We start from the raw sequence: 21,675 nt of genomic DNA on the forward strand, positions 1-21,675 counted from the left end.
AGCTCTCTCTACATTCATGTAGACAGAGGTAATACGACAGGTAAAGGAACATCATTCAGTGAATCATGTTCCAAAAAATGATGTAGAAACTATGCCTTTTTTGTATATAAAATAAAATGCATGTTTAGACACGAACTTTTAGCTTGTCAAACAATTACAGGAGAAAAAGTTCTTTTATTAAACATGGTACAGGATCCCATACATTAAAATCAAGTTAGTTCAGTGCTTAGCAATGAAATCTTTCACTAAAGAAGTCTGTGCAACTGTTTTTCAGAAAGGCCTTCCCAGAACAATTCCTGGTATGCTGCTCTTGCTGCTGCTATTGCTGCACTGCTGGTTCTTTGCATCATTGTTGGATCTTGCCTTTGGAAGAAAAATCTTTTCCCCAAATGCTGCAGTAAGTGAGAAAAAAATGAAGCTGAGATAGCAGCTGATTTGTGGTCCAGTATGGCCAGCACTGGGACTCTTGAAGCTTCTGCAATTGTCCTCATAGCCATGGGTTCTCATTGCCTTGCTTTGGGAGTCATAGTCCCCTTCCTCCTCTATTTTTACCTAAACGACTCCTTCAGGAAACACCCACTCAGTAGACACTGTATATAGAAGAAATTACTGAAAGTTACATCAGTGTTTGACTTTTAAAAAGTTTCGTTATTCCTAGAAAGAATTATACAAGAAGAAATAATAGTGAAGGTAATATATAATATTCAGTCTAGAAAAAGTTTTCACTCCCAAGAATCCATTTTTCCCCATTGACGATAATACTTTCATTTCAGAATGCATGCTATAATCCCCATCCTCCAGCCCAGTCACCTTCTCTTTGATAACCCCCATTTTCACCTCCAAAACGTTGAGGAATTCTATCCCCATTTCCAGGACAAGACTTCAGATAAGGGCTTAGTACAAGAGAGTTCTAGAGGAGGCTCCATCCTTTATATTCCCACCAGGGTAAAGAAACAGGTTTGTGGTAACACTTCTTACATTCTCATTTTAACCACTTAAAACTCTTTCTGTTTCAGAGACAAGACCAGGACGTAGGTAAGTATCTGTGACATTTGCAGCCTTCCACCAATAGTTCTGCTAAACTCCTTCCAGAGTTTGAGTTTCCTTCCTTTATTTAACAGAAAGATTGGGAAAACAGCAAGAACAGCTGCTGTGTTCTCTCTTTTTTCTAATAAGATCCTGACCCCTATGTATATAAGAGCTTTAAGGTGGGAACTCAGGTCTGAAAACATCTTCAAGTGATTTATTTTGACTTATTGCCACATTTTGCAGGCACAGGAACAGTAGATTATTAAATCTTCTGAGGGAATTTTGCCCAAGAATGATTAAGGAGCTGTAGAAGGTCATCTCCAGCTAGCCTTGATCTTCTTATTTGAACTCTGATCCAAGCTTACCTTAGCCACTGAATATCTTTTTTTTTTTTTTTCATTGCAACTTCAGGAAAAGCTGGATAAGAACGGTATAACCCAGAGAACTTTCCTGTCACACTTCACATCCACATAGTTCTGCGATTTTGATCCTCTAATGATTTTGATGTCAGAGCACAGAAAGGGGCAGAGAAAGGCAGCTGAAGTTATTTCCTTTATGTCCCCAACTTTATGGAATCTTAGTGAACAAGAACCATGAATTCCTGTATATCAACCTTGAGATAGGCTTCTGTACTGTGGAGATTTGTAATCTTCTGGCTGATACTGGCTGAGGCACATTTCCTTTTTTTTTTTTTTTAACCAGTATATGATCACAGCATGTAAGACACAGTTCATAGAAAAACCAGACAAGTCCTCCCCAGATTTATGACGGAACCCTGATCTTAAAAGAACCTCCTGCTTTAAGTCTCTTCCCTTTCTCTGCCTCCTGCTGCCCATGTGAGTACTGGCACTTGGTGATTGTGATTGCTTTCAGCATAGAAAGAGGCCCAGGACTGTACAAGTAATAATAGCTGAAAGGATGACAATGAGACACAGTCTTGGGTGAGCATGGGAGAGGGAAAAGATTACTGGGGATCTGAGTGCAGAGTCACACAAACTCCAAATGATAGTTTTGTGATCCCCTGCAGTGCACAGCTCACCACAAACACACTACTCAGCCCCTACCTAGAAACTGAGAGTGTCAGCCTGAGGAAGCATCACAGGGAAATGCATAGGAAACTGAAGGAACTAGTTATAAGAGGACAGAAATTAATGAAGTTGGGTAAAAACTGACATATGGGAGAAAGTTAGGCAGCAAGGTTATCCAAACTCTCACTAAGTAAAATAAAGAATTTACATGGAGGGAAAATGGTAGGGTTGGGAAGACACAGCGATTTTTTTATTTCACAGCTGGGCTTCTCCAGGTGTTACTGAGTATTTGGTCTGTATTGAAGATAAGGAAATGTGGCATTCAAATGAGACTGTATCCTGGGCCTCACCTCATCCCAGTCTGAGTCAGCATGCTGTGGAAGATAACAATGTCTAAGCACAGTTTAAGCACTAATTTTGTGTAGTAATTCATGCTCTTTCTCTTTCCTTTTGATTTGATCAGTGAACAGGCTCAAGGTGCATATCAGCAAGCTCTCCATGTCTCTCCTGAAAGCGATAACCTTCAAGAATACTCACCAAAGTGAGTCATGGCAGTCAAGGGCAAGTGGTGCTGGGTTTGTGAGTCCCAGGAATGGGGAATCCCGCAGGGTTCGGATGGCTGTCTCAGGTCATTAGACCTGCCAGTGAAGGGGGTACCGGGTTAGTGAGCCCCAGAAGTGGGGGATTCAGCATGGCTCAGGACCTTGAACTCACCAGTGATGGGGGGAGGGTTTCATGAGCCCTGGGAGTAGGGGATCTGCTGGGGCTCAGGTCACCTGGATCAGGTCCTTGGGCTCACACAGGTGAAGTGTTGCTGGTTTGGTGAGCCCCAGGAGTACTTGGGCTCACCTGCAAGTAAAAAAGGTGGAGCAGTGGATACAGACCCTGATGCACATGGAGGATATGGCAGCCCATGGGTACCGTAGCAGAGGAAGGAGAATGGATCAAATTGAACAACTACCCTTGCCAAACGATGACAGCAAAAGTGTGGGTGAAAGGAGACTTGAGGTCAACTATGTCAGCCAGTGGACATTAGGAGGGCTGTCTCACCCTTCGACTGACAATGTCTACAACATTTCAGAACTATCCAGATCACTTGATCAGAACCCTCAGAACATGCACTACGTCTGGACCCTGGGTTGATGTCGGGTGGCGGTTCCCAATCATGGGTACTGGGACACTTGGAAGACTATATGTGGCTTCCCACTTTACCTCTCCCCTTGACCCAGACACAAGAAGAAGCAGAAAATTTGGAAACAATGATTTCACCGACTTTTCCCTAGCCCTCAATCAACCGTGTAATCATCACACACACACACACACACACACACACACACACACACACAAACTCACCAGGAGATGTGTGGTGACTGTGGAAGGATTCCAGACAGAGATATTACTGGGAAGTGTATGTGGGACACAGGAAGTGTGGTACTTGGGAGTGTGCTGGGGTCATGTAGACTGGAAAGCAAGGAAAGTTACTTTTGCTCCAGACAAAAGGTACTAGATCCTTGGACTAAAGAAAGAACAATCATATATTTTAAAGATTTATTTATTGATTGATTTTTATTTGAAAGGTAGACTTACAGAGAACAGGAGTGAGAATCTTCCATCTATGGTCTCACTGCAATAGCTAGAGCTAAGCTGAGCTGCATCCAGGAGCTAAGAGATTCTTCCAAGTCTCCCACATGGCACAGAGTCCAAAGGACCTGGGCCATCCTTCGTTGCTTTCCTAAGCCATAAGAAGAGAATTGGATTGGAAGAGTAGATGAGACATGAACTGGCAGTGGATGCCAGTGCTCATAGGCAGAGAAATAGCCAATAGAGCCGCCATACCAGCCCTGACATCCAAATTTTATATGCAACCCTCATACAACTGTCTTCTCTCCAAAGGACCCCCTTACGTGAACAGGGGTCTTGCTGAAGCACTATATTGGAATTATTTCCTTCTTTGATGTAAATGCTAAGTTCTTCATGTATACCATGACATGTTAATTTAAAGATTTGTTGAGATACTGCATCCAGCATATGTTTGTGATGTACAAAATTTGATTCCTATTGTGTTCACATGAAAGACTCTAAAAGTCATTTTTGGGGAAAAGAAAATTCCCTATTAGGAATATTTTATAGTTAGCATGAGCATGGCCGTGATTAGGACTAGGAATCAAATAGGCCATGGAGAATCGTGAACAAGTGTGAGGCTTCCTCCTATCTTCTCAAGATTAAACACTTTCTTCACATTGTTTACCAGGGCAACCACACCCGGCGCCTACAGACCAGCCCACTCTGAAGTGACCTCTGTCTGATAAAGGACACAAGCCATATGGAAGATCAACTTCTTCACCTGCTTGCCATGAACACTTTCACAGGTGATTGAATGCTAATCTGTGAATAAAAGGAGGAGCAACCACCTACAACTCAACTGCCTGGCACCAATAGGATAAACCACAGACTGATAGTTATGTTACTGTCTCTCCATGATCTTTTCTTTTTTTAATTTTTATTTTTCATGATACAATTCCCTAAGCTCAGGGATTTGCCCCTCTACCCTCTCCATCTCCCCTCTGCTGCACTGCTTTTCTCTACATTATAACAGTAGTATAGTCCTTCAACAACAGTTACAACTCCATCATTTTTCCATTTACGTGTGGATAGAGACACAGCTTTGTAATGATGTATTGCACTAAACCTATTAAAACCAGCATCTTGGAGCAGCTCACTGACTCACTCACTCGCCTGAGTGACAACCACTTCATTGAAGCCTGCAGAGGATGTCTGTTACCATAGAGGGAGAACAAGTTGAACAACCCTCCCGGCCATCTTTGACAGCAAGTATCTGCGTGAGCAGAGACTAAGTTGGACTATGTCAAATAATGGACCCTGGAAGGATTTCCTCAACCTTGGAGCAAAAATCAACAACATCTCAGAACCATCGAAACCATTTCAACAGCATCCTTGGAACATTCTTCACATCGGAGATCCTGAGATGACATCCAGTGGCCATCACCCATCCCTGGTTCCTGACGAGGTCAGGTGGCTGGGAACAGTCCTCTCTCCTCTCTCCACTTTCCCCAGACACAGGAAGAAAATGAAAAGGAAGTCATTATCTCACTGCCTTCCTCCTATGCCTCTGCCCTCCACACCCTAATCAGTGGTCCACATGGTTACATATCTTTCTCAGCTATGTAAACATCATCAAAAATAAAATAAATGCATCAAAAATTACAAAACAGAGAATCATCTAAGCCAGTTTCTAAATACACTGCATATACTCTTTTTTTTAAAAGAGTGTTCAATGATCCTATTATCATTCAGGAACATGCTTAATTCCCATGTATTATTAATTGCCTATTGTTACTCTTGTTATTGATTTTCAGTTTTACTATTTTGTCATCTGAGAAGATGCATAGTATGGTTTCAACTTTGAGAATGCACTGACACTTCATTTATGGCCTAATATATGGTCTGTTATGAAGAAAAAGTTCCATTCCTCTGTGAATGAAAAGAATATGTTTTGTAACTTTTGGAGAAAAATAATTCTGTAAATGTTTATTAGGCCTATATCTTTATAGTATGGTTTAACTATGCTGTCTTCATTGATTTTCTCTTTGGATTATTGTCCACTGATGACACTAAATGTTGAAATGTCCTTCTCTCTTAATGTTTTGAATCTATTTCTCCCTCCAGATCAAGTAACACGATATACATTTTGAGAACCAAATGTTAGGTTCATATACAAAATGCATAATTGTTATATTTTGCTGACTTGATCCTCTTCTCTTTATCTCTATATTTTTAAATCAATGTTTTTTTATCCTATCGTTAAATGATGCAGCTAGTTCTGTTAGTTTTGGTTCCCATCTACATGGAATATCCTTTTCTACTGCTTCACTTTAAGTCTGTTTAACTTGAACTGTGATGTGAATTTGTTGTAGGCAGCATTTATCTGGAGTTATTTATTAAAATAAATAAATATTTTTTAAAAGAAAAAAATAAAAGATACTTAAGTATGTAAGTGAGAAATGTTACATACCTTTTAGAGGCGCATTAATTGACTCACATCTGACTTCTCAGAGGAAAACATACTGCCAACGAGAGGAAACAGGGTGACAGATTCCAGGTCCTAGAAAAAAACAATTGTCAGCCCAAAATGGCATATCCAGCAAAGTTCTCATTTGTATTTTAAAATGAAATAAAACAAAAACTTTGAAACCAAACAAAAACTGAGACTTCATCTCCACCAGACCAGCCTTATAAATGCTGCTTCAGATGTGTTACAGACCGAAAACAAGAATAACCTCCATCATATCCAAAGTCAAAAAATAGAGAGTGTCTCAGCACAGAGAATAAAAGAAACCTAAATCAATGAGAAACCCAAGCTAAACTGACAGCATCAAATCGTTGCCAACCGATCTTAACCCCAAGTGTGAATGGCCTAACCTCATCGTTCGAATCACATGTATTAGCAGAGTATATAAAAAACAGTGCCCATCTAGTAACCTGTTGGCTACAGGAGAAACTGAAAGGATAGACAAGGATATTCCTACAGAACAGATATCCTTCCACTCTTTCCTGCCTTTAGCTATTCATGCAAGTCCTGGAACTTTTCCCTAGAACTCAGTCCTTTCTGGCCATTGCTGGAGTGTCCTGCACATGTTTGACCAACCTGCGCCATAACTCTGACCTGGCCCCTAGGGAGGACATCGGTTTAGATGCTGCTAGGTGACAGAAGGCTTGGTTCCTTACACATTTCCAAAATTGCACCAGGGCCTATGGCAATACCAGATAAGGTGGCATGTGATTAGTTTATTTTTATCCACAAACACACTATAGGGATCTCAGTAAGAAGACTTCACTGCATGTAAACAGGCCTTGCAGATTTCACTCAAGGAAATGCAGGTTATCTTTGTTGCTGCTCTTGTCCTATGGAGAAGGGTATGATGGGTTAAGGATGGTATAAATCCCTTCCTAGCCCTTAGTGGAAACTGAAACCCAGTTTCTATCATTTTTGCTGAAACAAGAGGAACCAGCTAGATGTGGTCAGCTTGCTCACATAGATTTCATGCTCAGCCGACTCTGAGATCTTAGCAGCCATGGAGTATCCTCCCTGCTCCACGTCTCTGCAGTTTGCAGGCTGTACAATGTTCTAATACCTTTCCCCTCCTTCTAAGACACAGGAGAGATTTTTTCCATGGAAATTCAATTCATAATTTCCCTCACAGAGACAGGATGTGACGGGAACTTCCTTGTTTTGTTCTGTCCATCTTGGTTATGACAGCAATCGGCAGAGCATGCATCTTATGAGAAGAGAATTAGACAGATAATTTTGTCGCAGGCAAGTTGGCCCCTGGATTCACCTGCAAACCGAAGCCCTTTGCACCTGGGAACAAAACACTTTACAACAAGTATCACTCTGCAGAGGAGGTGAGCTCTCTAGGATTCACCCAAAAATCTGAACTCATTGTTGCTACCTGCCTAGGTAAGTGGCTCATTCTCAATTCCTGTCTAAGCCTGCAACTTTCAGAAACAGAAAGCATAATTATTTTGAGAGCCTTTGGGGAAAGCATACTATGATGGCAGTATTTTATCAGCTGAGCATGGCTGTAGAATTTAGAGCTTCCAATATGTCAGGGGAAGATGCTTCATCAGATGGACTTCCGACTTATTCCATTTCCCCTAAAAAAAAAAATCTTGGAGTGGTCCATTTTCCTTAGAATTCAGGGGTTGAAATTCTCACATATGAATTAAACCAGATCTGGATGGTGAGCAGGTGTAACATTGCAGTGATGCTAGACGGAGTGAGTCTGAAGAAGGACAAAAGTCCTGCCTAACACTTGGGACTCACACATTAGGATCTGAGAAATGAGGTAAGAACAAAATGTACATCATGCACTTATGAAAGTGAAATATGATCATGTTCAAAGACTGATTCAAGGACTGAGGGCTAGAAAATCGAAGGAAATCAAACCTTGTTCAAGAACTGGAAATGCAAAAGGAGATAACAGGGGTTTTGGAACAGGAGAAAGACAAAAGAGAATGGGAGAAAAACAAAATAAGGAGGAGGAGTGTGCTTCCATTAGCAGAGATCCTGGAATTTTCCCAGCATCCCCTGGATAGCAGGAAGAATACACTCTTCTAACAGGCTTAATGTTGTCCTAAGATAACTTCCTAGGGGCCCGGACATTGCCCTAGCAGCTAAAGTCCTCGTCTTGAAAGCCCTGTGATTCCATTTGGGTGCTGGTTCTAGTCCAGGCCAACCTGCTTCCCATCCAGCTCCCTGCCTGTGTCCTGGGAAGGCAGTCAAGGACAGCACAAAGTCTTGGGATCCTGCACATGTGTGGGAGACCTGTAGGAAGTTCCTAGCTCCTGGATTCGGATTGGCACAGCACCTGCCGTTGCTGTTACTTGAGGGAATGAATCATCAGACAGAAGATCTTCCTCTCTCTCTCTCTCTCTCTCTCTCTCTCTCTCTCTCTTTCTGTCTCTCTCTCTGTATATATATACACATATATATGACTTTTCAATAAAAATGAATAAATCTTTTTTAAAAAGATAACATTCTCTGCTCTCCATCTTCCCCAAATTCCTAATATATCAGCCTTTCATACCCTCCCACTTCTCCCCAAAAGACCCTCTCACTAGAAATTTAGTTCAACTGTGGCATGACGAGCTAAAATTTATGTTTTCTCTGTAAAGACTATTTGCACCTGCACAAGAAATAGAGCCCCTAAACTGAGCACTGAGGTCAGAAAAGGTGGGATTCTAGCAATAAATGGGGATCAGGTTATTCAGGACATGAAAAGGTGTTTGATCCTCTGAAGTCACTAATTTCACCGTCAGAATATTGCTCAACCTGATATTGCAGATATGGACAATGGCAGAGAGTCCAGCATCCCATTGTCAATATATATTGAGCAGTTTCCCTGGGAGTCCAAGCATTTGATTTGGAAGTAGAGATGCATACTGCATGTGTCCTCACATCTCAATATGATAGTCTCTATTATACAGTTCCTTTAAATGCAAGACAGTATGTCTGATCAAGCTGACCAAATTTTATTTTTCACACACAGGCATATATACTCTGCAAAACAGGATCTATGGGTGAGGAGAAAGAGAAAGCAAGATCTGGGATATGGTTTCACAGTTCTTTCTAGGCAGCTATTTCTAAAACCCTCTTATGGTCACTAGAGGATACTGTCATGTAGGGCATAAACCAACAACCTGTTATGAGCACCAAGGGTGGTGAGAGCTGGATGGATTGCTAGATGACTTGCAAACCGCAGAGTGTTGTAGGACTTGGTTTCTCCACTGATCTAGATCTATATTCAAAATGGCTTCAGTATGGCTACAGTATATGGCTCCCAACACTCAGCCCTAGTTACTAACGCAGTTGGGCTTCTGGCAAAGGGCCTCTCTCCTTCTTCCCCCTACTTGCCCAGATAAAAGAAGAAAAAGAGATTGTAAATAGTTGTCTCACAAACTTTCCCCCATTCCTTGACCTTTCCCACCCTAATTGATGGTTACAGAGCGTGCATCCTTCTCAGTCACGTAAACATTATCAAAAATAAAATAAAATTATTATTAAAAAGCATAATATTGGTTTGGTGCAGTGGCTCTGTTGGCTAATCCTCTGCCTTGTAAGCATAGGGATTCCATATGGGCACCTTTGTGTCCTAGCTGCTTCACTCTCCATTCAGCTTTTCCTTGTGGACTGAGAAGGCACTGTAGGATGGCCTAAAGCCATGGGAGACCTGGAAGAGGTTCCTGGCTTCAGATCGGTCATCTCAGCTCCAGCCATTGTGGGTCACTTAGGAAGTGAACCAGTAGGTAGAGGATATTTCTGTTTTTCATTCTCATCTGCTTTCTCAATAAAGATAGAGTAAAGCTTCAAAAAAAAAAAAAAGAATGATTAAAATCTGTTGTCTCTCTAGTGATTCCACAATTCTGGGGCACAAAGCACCAACTTTCTCCTCTGCTTCCTGAATTTAGACTCAAGAAGGGCAGAGCAACCACTATCAGACCATTACTTTTCACTTTCCCTTGCACTTTCACTTTCCTTTCCCTTCATGCCCATACGTTCAAGTCCTTTCTAGCTCTGGATCAATCAAGATCCCCTACTTCTGCAAAACTCAGCAGCTTGTAATGTCTTTCATCTGCCCTCGTGCTGGTGTTGCTGACCCTATGGTTGGGTTCAGCAGCCATACCTCACCAGGAACACATGCCCTGACAAGAACCCCAGGAGAAAAATAAAGGACTTCCGGATACAGTGAGAAGAGGGAGGAGAGGAGAGAAGTAAGGGTAGTGGGGGTAAAAGGCCATGGTGGACTTATCATCTAGAGCTCTATAAGAAGTGAAATAAGGGAGAAGTCGTTTCTGAAGGAAGAGTGATATTTGGAAGCTGGGCGGAGGAAGAAGGTGCTAATTTCTATTTAAGGAGAATCCAAAAATTCCATTGGGGGAGAAGAAAGTTTAGCAACCCTCAGGTGACATGTATTTCTCTATTGTCCAAGTAAAGAGAATAAAGCTCAGTTAACAAAATTCATCTAAAATGCCACAACTAGATGGAAAGGCTCACCTGAATTCAAAGATATATTGGTCACACCACACTTAATGGCCATGAGATTGTGAGATGTTTTTCAGGGCTCAAGGGACCTTAGGAATAAGATGGGATGGCCCTTGTCTAGATTCGGGCTAGTGCCCTTGAAAGGTAGATGTATAATATGGTACCATCACTGGAGCTTCAAAGATGCTGTAAACACAGAAATAGTGGCCGCCTGATGACTGGAGACATTTATGAGGTCTCAGCAACACCCGAAGCCTCAGGACTGCAGGGAAAGCTTCCCAGCGTGTCAGAATCACGAAGCTGGCTCAACTTTTGAAAAAACAGGGCTGTGTCCTTTCCTCTGTGTTTTGGACCTGATGTTCTAGGGCAAAGGCAACCAAGAGCAAGGTTGGGCAGATTGTGAAGCCAGAATACAAATACATATGTAATGCTTTAGAGATTTCTATTTGTTTGTGGAATGTCACCAAAATGAAGAGAAGGGTGGTGCTGAGACCCCATACAATGTATGACTCTGTTCCTGGCTCTAAACAATATGCAGTTCAGAAACTGCTTCCTCTTTTTTTTTTTTTCCACTCTCAGCAAGGCCAATGACATTAGCAATAGTGCCACAAAAATAGAAGCAGCAGTCATAGCCTGGCATAATTTGAAAGAAGCCAGGTATGAAGCTGTTCAGGAATTTGAGAGGCAGACAAAAAATATTGGAGACAAAAGCAGACCTTTGTACTACTGGGCCATGTTCCAGGTCCCCTGTGTCAGTTCAGCTTTACTTTGTCATTCTCCAGGTGGCTTCCTGTGAACGAGAGATGGCAGATTTCTCAGTCTCCCTGGACTTCTCACGGTTAGCACTTCTGTCCAGCAGTCTCTTCCTCGGCCTTCTTCTCCTCCTGCTCCAGCCTGGAAAGCTAAACTCAGGTAGTGTTGTCTGGTCTGCTGCCAGGATGTGAACAAGTAAGCTCTCCCCACCCCTTCTGAAAAATGCTCCCCAGGTCTGTGATGTCATAATAAATCTTGAAAGCTTTTGATATAAAAAGAGATTTCCTTCCTAATCAGAGTGCCTTCCTCTGGTCACCATCAATCTCTTTCGTGCACCCCCACGATTCCCCCGGTGCCCAGCAGCTCTGACACAATTTTTCTAAGGATCCCAAGGTCTACAGGAAGCAGAAAGGTTCCAAGAGTCTCTTACTGGCCTGTGTTTATATTAAATCAATACTGTATTTTGTGTTTAGGTTAAATGAATATTATATTTTCAACATCTGCAGAGTTTTTCAGAGGCAGGAAAAACCTCACTTCATCCCACTCTCTCTCATGAAATCAGCGGGTAAAAGAGGGTGTACATTAATCACATAGCAAAATTCTCTGGACTGGGAACTGAAGTATTAGGGTGACTAAGAATTTCCCAAATAGCTTATGGTCAAAGAAAGGGAGTTGGTTTAGAAAGAATTACTTTGATGTTTGTATCACATAAGCAATTGTAAAAACAAACAAATAAACAAAAAAACGATGTACAAAGATTTATGGGGAAGGGCTAGCATTGCAATATAGGTAAACTAGTTTTCAGCATCTTATACTGAAGCATGATTTCACCAGTTGCTCTGCTTATGATCCAGCTTCCCTCAAATTCTCATTCTAAAGCAGCGTATCATGGCCCAAGTGCCCAGGCCCTTGCCAACCATGTGAGAGACCCAGATGAGATGGAATTCTAGGCTCCTGGCCTCTGGGCCAAGCAGGCAGTTGTAGCCATCTGAGGAACCAGTGGGATGAAAAAGCCTTTCTTTGTCCCTTCTTCTCTCTACGTTACTTTGCCTTTCAAATAAAGATATCTCTTTTTTGTTTATATAGATAAAACAAATTTCATGTATTTCATATATACATATATAGAGACAGAGTTTTGAGATCATGATACTTCAAGCCTCACTCCCGGCCTCCTATTTTCCACTTACTTTTTAAAATGACAAACCTTCAATTTACTTAACAATTACAAGCTTAGCCTTCCACTAAATGAAGAATTCAATAAGCAGTAATCAGAAAAATCACTATCCCTCAAAAGTATGAACAAGGAATATAATCAACAACCAAATCTAAAATATGTTAGTTTCAGTCATATGTAGATTATATTTTTGTACTATCTATATTAGTTGCCATAAATCAGGGGGGCGGAATGAGATTTGTCTTTTTGGGACCAGCTCAGTAAATAAATCTCCGAATCCCAGTACCTACAACTATGTCACATAATACAATGTAATAAGTTAAAAAAAAAAAAAAGAAGAATTTGACAGTACATATAAGTATGGATAAGAGCTATTCTTTTGTCTCTAAAAAGTCAGAGTTGCCAGTGTTGGGCACAAGGAAAACAACCGATGGAGGATAGACTAAGGGAAAGCGTGCCCAGAGTGTGCCCAGAGAGTGAGCCAGATGGGTGTGACAGAGAGCTAGAGAGATTCCAGAGAAGGAAGGCAAGCAGAAGAGTGGAAACTCACCCCTGGTGGCAACCACGAATACAAACGACACAAAGAAACCTACCTTGGTGGCCTGTGGGAAACCTAAGGAGTGGGAAGGGACTCATGAAGGTTAAACTTTGGGAAAGGGATTTTATCTGAACTTGGAAGATAGCAAACTGACTAGTTTTGAGACTGAAGAGTGGTCAGCCGAGACAACACTGAAGAAAAAGGATGATCAAGCAAAAGATTAAGACGTAATTCTAGAAAATAGGATTGGTTTGGCCTTTTGCTATAAAACACCTTTGAAAAAGAGAGCCTCCATGGAGTATGCTCTGTTTTTATATAAAGGATACTTTGTTTTTATTTTGTGTTCCATATGTATTACTTTAAGAATTGAAAAATGAGGAGTGAGCACAATGGCTCAAATAGTTAATCATCCACCTTGCAGTGCAGCAACCTGTATGGATGCCAGTTCATGTCCAGGTGTTCCACTTCCCAGCTAGCTCCATGCTTGTGGCCTGGGAAAATAGTGGAGTACGGCTCAATGCCTTAGGATCTTGCACCCATGTGGGAGACTCGGAGGAGTCTCCTGGCTCCAGGCTTCAAATTAACCCCGTTGCAGTTATTGTGGCCATTTGGGGAGTGAAACAGTAGATGGAAGATTTCCCTTTCTAGGAATCTATCTTTCAAAAAAAAAAATGCTGAATATTTAAAGAAAAGAATTGCAAAGTCAGAAAGGTAAAGATAAAATATCAATTTCCATTATGCAGAAATTATCAAGTTTGTTATACCTCATTTCAGATCTTTTTCTCTGCACATTTATGCCCATATGTAATTTTTTACTAAAGATTATAGTGTGTATGGTGGTTTCAAATGTACCCTTTTTACCACTCTGATCACATTTACATAATTCCCCAAAATAATCTTTTGTCATGATTGATACAGACTAGTAACCAGTACTGCACTACATATTATATCTGGCTGCAATAGCCCTCACACATCTTTAAATATAGCCCCCTGGCTTTTTTACTTACAATTACTGGGCCAAGAAATAATGGCAGTTCTCCAAAAAGGTCACTTAAATGACTTACTTTTGATTTCTGATTGTAAAGTTTTATAACAAAAATTTACTTTTAGGAAAGAATGATTTGGGCCATTTTCTGGCTTCTCATTCTAGAGGAGGTGAAGGTATTAGGCCCAGAACCTTCCATTGTGGCCCATGTTGGGCAAGATGTGGAGTTCCAGTGCCACCTGTCACCGTACCTGGATGCAGAGGACATGGAAATCCGCTGGTTCCGCAGCCAGGCCTCAGAAGTAGTACACCTGTACCAGCACCGACAAGAGCTGAATCACCTGCAGATGACACAGTTCCAGAACAGGACCAAACTCCTGAAAGATGACATCACTGTTGGAAGTGTGTATCTGCAGCTCCACAACATCATGCCCTCAGACAATGGTACTTATGGGTGTCACTTCCTCTCCAGCAACTTCTCCAGCAAAGCTGTGTGGGAACTGGAAGTAGCAGGTGCGTGGCCAGTCAAGCAACAGGGGAGAGGAGAAGAGGGTTGGTTTAGATAGAGTTACTTTGTTCAGGAGTAGGGTAGAGACTAACAGAGGCTCACAGAGAATAAAAGAATAACTCTAGTTTTAGAACACATGCAATTTAAAACAAAGGAACAAGTCTGCAAGCAAATGAATGAAAAAGGCAGTGAACCAAAAATACATATTATCCTTAAACAAATGTAAAAATCATTTTTACTTGTAATAAAGTTAAAACATCTAGATGCAAATTTTACCTATCAGACTGGCAAAACTTCAAAAGTTTTACTACATGCGTTTGATACGGTTGTGGGGAAGCAGGTCTCCTATTTTGTTATTAGAGCTCAAAGATGTGAAGCACCAGGACAGAAGGATTTGGCAACAGCTAAGATGAATATTTGTGCATCTATCAGTGACATAATAACCACATTTCTAGGAACTTAGCCCAAAGATATTCACCTAACACTTACAATATGAAAGGCATTTGTGTAAGTTTAATCTTCATAGCATTATTTATAATTGCAAAATAGTGGAAGCCATGCAACTGTTCACATATGAGAGCTGAACATTTTTCATCCTTACATTAGTATTTAGAAACTAGAAAAAAATGAAAAGGAACTGTATGAATGAAGGTGGGAATAATTTGTAGAATGTGTTGTTAAGAAAAGAAAGGGTCAGGCATTTAAGATCTGGGATTCTGGCAACCCACATCAGAGTAACTGAGTTCAAATCTTGATTCTAATCCTGATTCCTGCTTATTGGCATTGTAGATCTTATGAGGTAGTAGTGATGGCTTAAGTACTTATGCCTTAGCCATTCACTTAGGACACTTCGTTTGAGTTCCCAACTGCTGGCTTTGTCCTGGCCCAGGTACTAGGGAGGTGGGCCAGTGAATGGTATATCTTTCTCTTTCTTACCTCGTCTAAATAAATAAATGTTTTTAAAAAGAGAAAAATGCAAAATACTTTTGTGTGTTAGAAATAACGAGAGACATTGGAAATGAAAAAAAAAAAGATAAAACAAAAACTAACAAAGGGTGGGGACATAATGGGTTGGAAGGAAACACAAAAGGCCAAGTGATTTTCTGATATACATTTAATAACAGCATTCCTGCTAAGGCCATATTCCTGTCTTACATATACAGGTTTATAAACCTAACACATAATTATAAGAAGACATTGAAACCCATACAAAATGCACTTTGGGCTTCAGTAAAAATCAGCGAGTAGAATCTATTGGGATTTGTAGTGATTCAATTCTAACCTCTAGGGGGATTGTTCCTTGCATATGCTTAAATGCCAACCGTTCTTCTCCATCAAACATTCTTCTTTATATTCCCTTGAGACAATATTATAACCACATTGAACTGATCATCTAGACTGTCATTTATGTATGTGGGAGCAGCGGCTGTGAGCTTCTCCCAGCTCGTAATTTCTCACAGTGACTGTGCATGGAAAAAGATGGCATACACTCCACACACAACCTGCAAGAAGGGGCTGATCTTTCTCAATCCTGTCTCTCACAGGGATAGGCTCTGATGTTCACATCTCCTTGGAAGGGTTCAAGAATGGAGGTATTCAGCTGAGTTGCAGGTCCCATGGCTGGTACCCAAAACCCAAAATTCAGTGGAGAGACCATCAGGGGAAGTGTCTGCCTCCAAAGGCTGAAGCCATTGTCCAGAATGCCCAGGGCCTATTCGGTCTGGAAACATCTGTGATCGTTCCAAGAGGTGCTCACAGAAATGTGTCCTGTTCCATTCAGAACCCTTTGCTGAATGAGAAAAAAGAATGTGTAGTCCAGATTGCAGGTAAGTAGATGCCAGCTCATCCTGATCTTCCTCATGGTCATGTCCCTCACATACACTGACCCAGAAGTGGTCAGCAATGAAACAGTAATACCAGGGCTGGGATATATATGGCACAAGTTTACCTGGATAACCTGAAAAATCAGAAGACTTTGTATCAGAAACCTAGGAAGAAGTCACTGGTAACCCACACTGTGAGAAGGGAGATCCCAGAGAGCTACATTAGTACCAAAGGACATGAGCTAAAACCCATAAACTGTACCCACTACAGGTCATCATGACAGCACATACATTCCAAATTTCATCCTTCAAATAATATTTACTGACCACCCATAACAAACCCTAATACCAGCTCTCGGTTTCTCCTATCAGTGGAATGAACAAACTACAAACAAAAGGATTTAATTGCATGATGTATTCGAAGTTGGTAGATGCTACAGACATATGGAAAATACCCAGGAGTGGCTGGGTATGTTTACACATTACAAAAAGTTAGGGAGAGGTAGTAGATGTTTAGGCAAGGAGCCAAAGAGGAGGTCAGTATCTAGTACCAGTCGCATTAACCCATTAAAGTGTTTAATGTTCACAGTTTTTGTCAATTCAAGTATTAAGGACACCCAAATCATGAGATTTTTTTTCATATTGGGTCACAAATTAATAATGATATTTTGTAACAGAAAGAAACATCATCCTCTGATATAGTCAGGTACATATTTCCAACAAAAATAGTAACTTGTCCTCAAATAAAAGGAAAAGTATCATTTGTCACACTTAATCTATTCTAAACTTTGTTGACATGTAGATGGCTATCTGTGTCAGCTAAATGCTTTCGACTAAAACAAATGTAAAACATCTGATATTTCTATATAGTACTTAGGTAGAGAAGTAAACTTGGAGCCAGGAAGAAAGTCAAACTCACATAGAGATATGGGTGGTTTCTCTTGGATATTTACATTTCTAAGAGATGGCCCTTGAAGAAAAGCATTACTAAATTGGAACATCAGTAAATCTGTATAGCTTTCAAAAACTTCAGATCACCTCAAAATAATCAAGAATTCACAATTTTCTAAAGGAAATGTTCTCTTATTTTAAATGGGTCTGGATTTTTTTTTCTTTTAAAGATATCTTTTATTTTAAAGTCAGAGTTGTAACAAGAGGGAAAAACGGAAATCTTCCATCTGCTGACACTCTGCCCAGATGGCCACAACACCCAGGGCTGAACCAGCCTAAAGCCAGGGGCTTCTTCCAGGTGTCCCATGTGAGGGACAAAGGCCCAAACACTTGGGCCATCTTCTGCTGCTTTTCCTGGGCCACCAGTAGGAAACTGGATCAGAAGGAGCAGCCAAGACATGAACTGACACTCATATAGGAGAGCGGCATCACAGGCTTTAATGGCTGCATCACAATGCAGGTCCCAGGAGACACTCTTCTAAAAAGAAGGGAAGGTAGAGGAAGGAGTCATAACAAGTGAGACCACCAGCTGGGATGCAAACATCCCGTGTGGACTCTGGTTTGCATTGGTGCTCCACTTCTGATCCAGCTGCTTTGTAATTGCCTGGGAAAAACTGTGGAATACGGCTCAGTTTCTGGGTCCTTGTCACCCACGTGACACTCCCAGTCCAGGTGAAGCTCCTGGCTCCTGTTTTTTGGTCTGGATCAACCCTGACTATTCCTGCCATTTGGGAAGTGAACCAGCAGATGGAAGATCTTTCTATCTGTATCTCCTTCTCTCTGTGAATCTTTCTTTCAAGTGAAAATAAATCTAGAATGATGGACTTATCACTGACTATACTATTATAATAATGTAGGGGAAATACGAGGAGCTGGAGGGGTAGGAATCTGGGGAAGAAGGAAAGAAATCCCAGAGCTTATGGACCCATATCATAAAATAACAAAATAAATACATTTAATAAAATAATTTTAAAACACTGGCCCAGAGCAGGATACACGCATGTGGAGAGTGAACCAACAGATTTTTAAGTCAAGGTGATAGAAAAAGGAAAAAACAGACTGAACTAGTGGTGATGAATTCTCCCCATTTTTTTTTCTTATCTGGAAAAAGCTTTCTTCCCTTTCACTTTTTTTTAGCCTAGTGTCTAAATCCTCACCTGGCACACACTAGAATATCATATCAGATCCAGTTCATGTCCCACTTCCCATCCAGCTCCCTACTTGTGGCCTGGGAAAGCAGCAGAGGATGGCCTAATGCCTTAAGACCCTGCACCTGTGTGGGGGACCTAGAAGAAGCTTTTGACTTCTGGTTTAAGATCAGCTCAGCTAAGCTCCGGCTGTTGCAGCCACTTAGGGAATGAATCAGCAGATGGAAGATCTTTCTCTCTGTCTCTGCTTAGCTCTATAAATCTGCTGGTCAATAAAAATCAATCTAGGCACTCTCCTTTGCTTCCAAAGGAGAGCTTTGATGGATATATATCTTTAGTTGAAAGATTTTTCTCTTTCAAGACCTTGAATATATCATCTTATTCTCTCTTTGCCTATAGGGTTCCTCATGCTGAGGAATCTGCCACTAATTTTATGGCATTTCCTTCCTATGTAATTGACATTTTTTTTTCTTATTATCTTTGGGATCGTCTTCTTATACTTCTCTTTGAAGTTTAAGAATAGATACAGATATAGATATATAGATATATAGATACGAATGGTATAGATATAGACACCTTGCAGAAGAACTTTTTGGCTAAATTTAATTGTTGTCCTTTGAGCTTCCTATAGTTGGAGTCTTTTAATATTTTACTTTTAATTTACTTGAAGTTTTCAGCTCTAAATTTTCTGGCTGATTATTTTTAATTATCTCTATCTCTTTAAAGGCTTCTGGCTCTAGCTGTCTATTATGTTCTTCTGTAAGTGTCATACTTCTTTTTTATGTTTCTTGTGTCTTTATGTGGACATCTGTGCTCTTGCTGTAATGGCTTCTTCTTTAAGGTGCAGCTTCTGCTGGAAGATATTTTCAGTTCAGACAGAAATGAGATGCCAGTTGCATAGCTTTGCCTTTGGTTGTGAGTGATCCCAGAATTTTAATTTCTGCATGACTTTGTCAGTTGTAATCAAGCTCAACTTGAATGATACTAGGACTGCTGGTCTCACAATACTTGTGCACTGCTGCTGTGAGATTTGGATGGGATGTTCCCCACATTACTATTGCATGGGCATTGGTATTGCTGTAGTTTTTGTCACCAAAACCCCTTGTGCCACTATTGGCTGAAGTGAAAGGGGTGTTGCCCATTTCTCATGGAGTAAATATAAGTTATGCTGGCTATTCACTGAGAGGTGTGGGACTGGAGAAGTAGAATCCAGGTCGGACCTTCCCCTATTCTCACCAATAGGTTTAGGTGATTCCAAAGGATGTAAGAGCAATAATCATAATCTCAGAAGAACAGAACTGAAAGTGTAGAAAGTGTAGATTACTGTATATAAGCAACTATTGGCCTACATTAGTGAAATGAAGATAAGGCCATTTCTAGTCCCACATAGACAGGTGTGGGTACTCCAGACCAATAGCTCCACTCTCAAAATGTCAGAATACATTGGACACCTTATTTTATGGTTATAGAGTGCTGAGAAATGTGCACTGGCAACCACAGGTCTGGAGGCTCCTACAGGGTGAACGCTGGTGACTGTATGGAATGGTTTCAACAGTCCCAGTCCTAGAGATGCAGAACTTGAGTGTCTTATACAGATTTCAAATACTATTCCCAAGTTATATTGGGCATTATGCATTAACATGTACATACCTCTTAAAAGAGAGAGAGAATAAAAGAAGAATCAAAGAAACTATAGGAAGTTAGGCCTGGTGCAATAGCCCTAAACTGGAAGGAGAGGGTAAGAGTCATCACTCCTCTCCTTTCACACTAGCAACTGGCAGCACCTTACCCTTCTGAACTAGTTCAAGGCCCAGCTTTTCTACCTGGTCTCACCTACAGAGAGCACTGCTTAGCAGCTTTACCTTCCAATCAATTTTGCAAATGGCTGTTGTAGCATTCAGATTTAGTGGGCTAATGCAAGGGCCCTTGGGAGATATGAGTGTGTGCTAATTTTGTCTCAGTGTTTAGTGGCGCCTAAATCAAGACCACTTTCTGTAAATTGGTTTCCAGATGAGTTTCTACCCAGAACTTCTCCCTGGAAGGGAGCTTTTCTTGGAATGCTGGTAGGGCTGCCTCTGCTCCTGGCTGGCCTCACAACACTGGGAGTGTACTTCTTCCAGAAGCAACGGAAATTTCAAGGTAAGAGGCACAGACCAATACCTTGACTGGAAATTCCATCCCAGGATGTGTTACAGAAAAATCATCCTGCAGAAGCCAGGACTGGGAGTACATAGGGAACAGACTCAATCTTCTCCTTTCCCTCTTCCTTTCAGAAAAGTTCAAGAAGCAGAAAGAGAATGAACAAGGTAAGTATAACAGTCCCACTTGTACCCCCATCCCTGACCACAGAAAGAGATGGTTCTGGTCTCAGGCTTGGATGGGTACAGGAGCAGGTTACAGAGGGTTGGCACAGAGGTTTGCACATCTTCTTCTGTCTCACACACAGCGCAGCCTATGCTCCCAAATACACCGGAATGTTGTTCATGCACTTTGGGACATGAGGCCTTGGTGTTCATCCATCTTTCCAGTCTGATGCACTGCCCACTCTGAAAGAGTCTCCTCTTTTTTCCTTTCTTTTCCAGGCAAACTGAAGACAGAGCTGGGTAAGATCTGGGAACTGCAAACACCATGCATGTCATGAACCATTAGAGTAAATTGGGCAGCAAAAGAGAAATTGTTTCAGTAGTTTTAAGATCTGTTTGTGAAGAGACATGTGACAACTGTATAATTCTGAGTCCATAATTGTCTCATCCCTTCCTCTCCACTCCCACCCATGCTAAGAAATCACCTGCCTACAGCATGTGACTCACAACAGCTCTGCTCTCTGGACAGGTCTGGTTGTTGCAGCTGCTTGAGGAGTGAACCAGCAGATAGAAGAGCTTTCTCTCTGTCTGTCCTTCTCTCTGCAATTTGACCTGCCTTTCCAATAAAATGCAAATAAGCCTTTAAAGAGAAAGAAAGAAAGAAAGAAAGAAAGAAAGAAAGAAAGAAAGAAAGAAAGAGAGAAAGAAAAAAAGAAAGAAAGAAAGAAAGAAAGAAAGAAAGAAAAAGAGAAAGAAAGAAAGAGAGAAAGAAAGAAAGAAAGGAAAGAAAGAAAGAAAGAAAGAAAGAAAGAAAGAAAGAAAGAAAGAAAGAAAGAAAGAAAGAAAGAAAGAAAGAAAGAAAGAAAGAGCAA

At 41.0% G+C, this 21,675-nt stretch overlaps 1 protein-coding gene across 1 annotated transcript in view; it reads left to right on the forward strand.

The window, feature by feature from the left end:
• Nucleotides 1-21,675, forward strand: part of BTNL9 (butyrophilin like 9) — a 62,905-nt gene that overhangs the window by 36,268 nt on the left and 4,962 nt on the right. The window contains exons 5-14 of the mRNA XM_040985872.1: nt 659-690; nt 1,017-1,035; nt 2,521-2,598; nt 5,745-5,749; nt 11,403-11,532; nt 14,236-14,583; nt 16,123-16,404; nt 20,511-20,639; nt 20,774-20,806; nt 21,083-21,103. Of these exons, the coding sequence (XP_040841806.1) occupies nt 659-690; nt 1,017-1,035; nt 2,521-2,598; nt 5,745-5,749; nt 11,403-11,532; nt 14,236-14,583; nt 16,123-16,404; nt 20,511-20,639; nt 20,774-20,806; nt 21,083-21,103 (1,077 nt within the window). The remainder of the gene's footprint in view (nt 1-658; nt 691-1,016; nt 1,036-2,520; nt 2,599-5,744; nt 5,750-11,402; nt 11,533-14,235; nt 14,584-16,122; nt 16,405-20,510; nt 20,640-20,773; nt 20,807-21,082; nt 21,104-21,675) is intronic.

Source organism: Ochotona curzoniae, unplaced genomic scaffold, assembly GCF_017591425.1.
Source record: "Ochotona curzoniae isolate NIBS_2020 unplaced genomic scaffold, NIBS_Ocur_1.0 contig_4501, whole genome shotgun sequence".
Classification (NCBI taxonomy): domain Eukaryota; kingdom Metazoa; phylum Chordata; class Mammalia; order Lagomorpha; family Ochotonidae; genus Ochotona; species Ochotona curzoniae.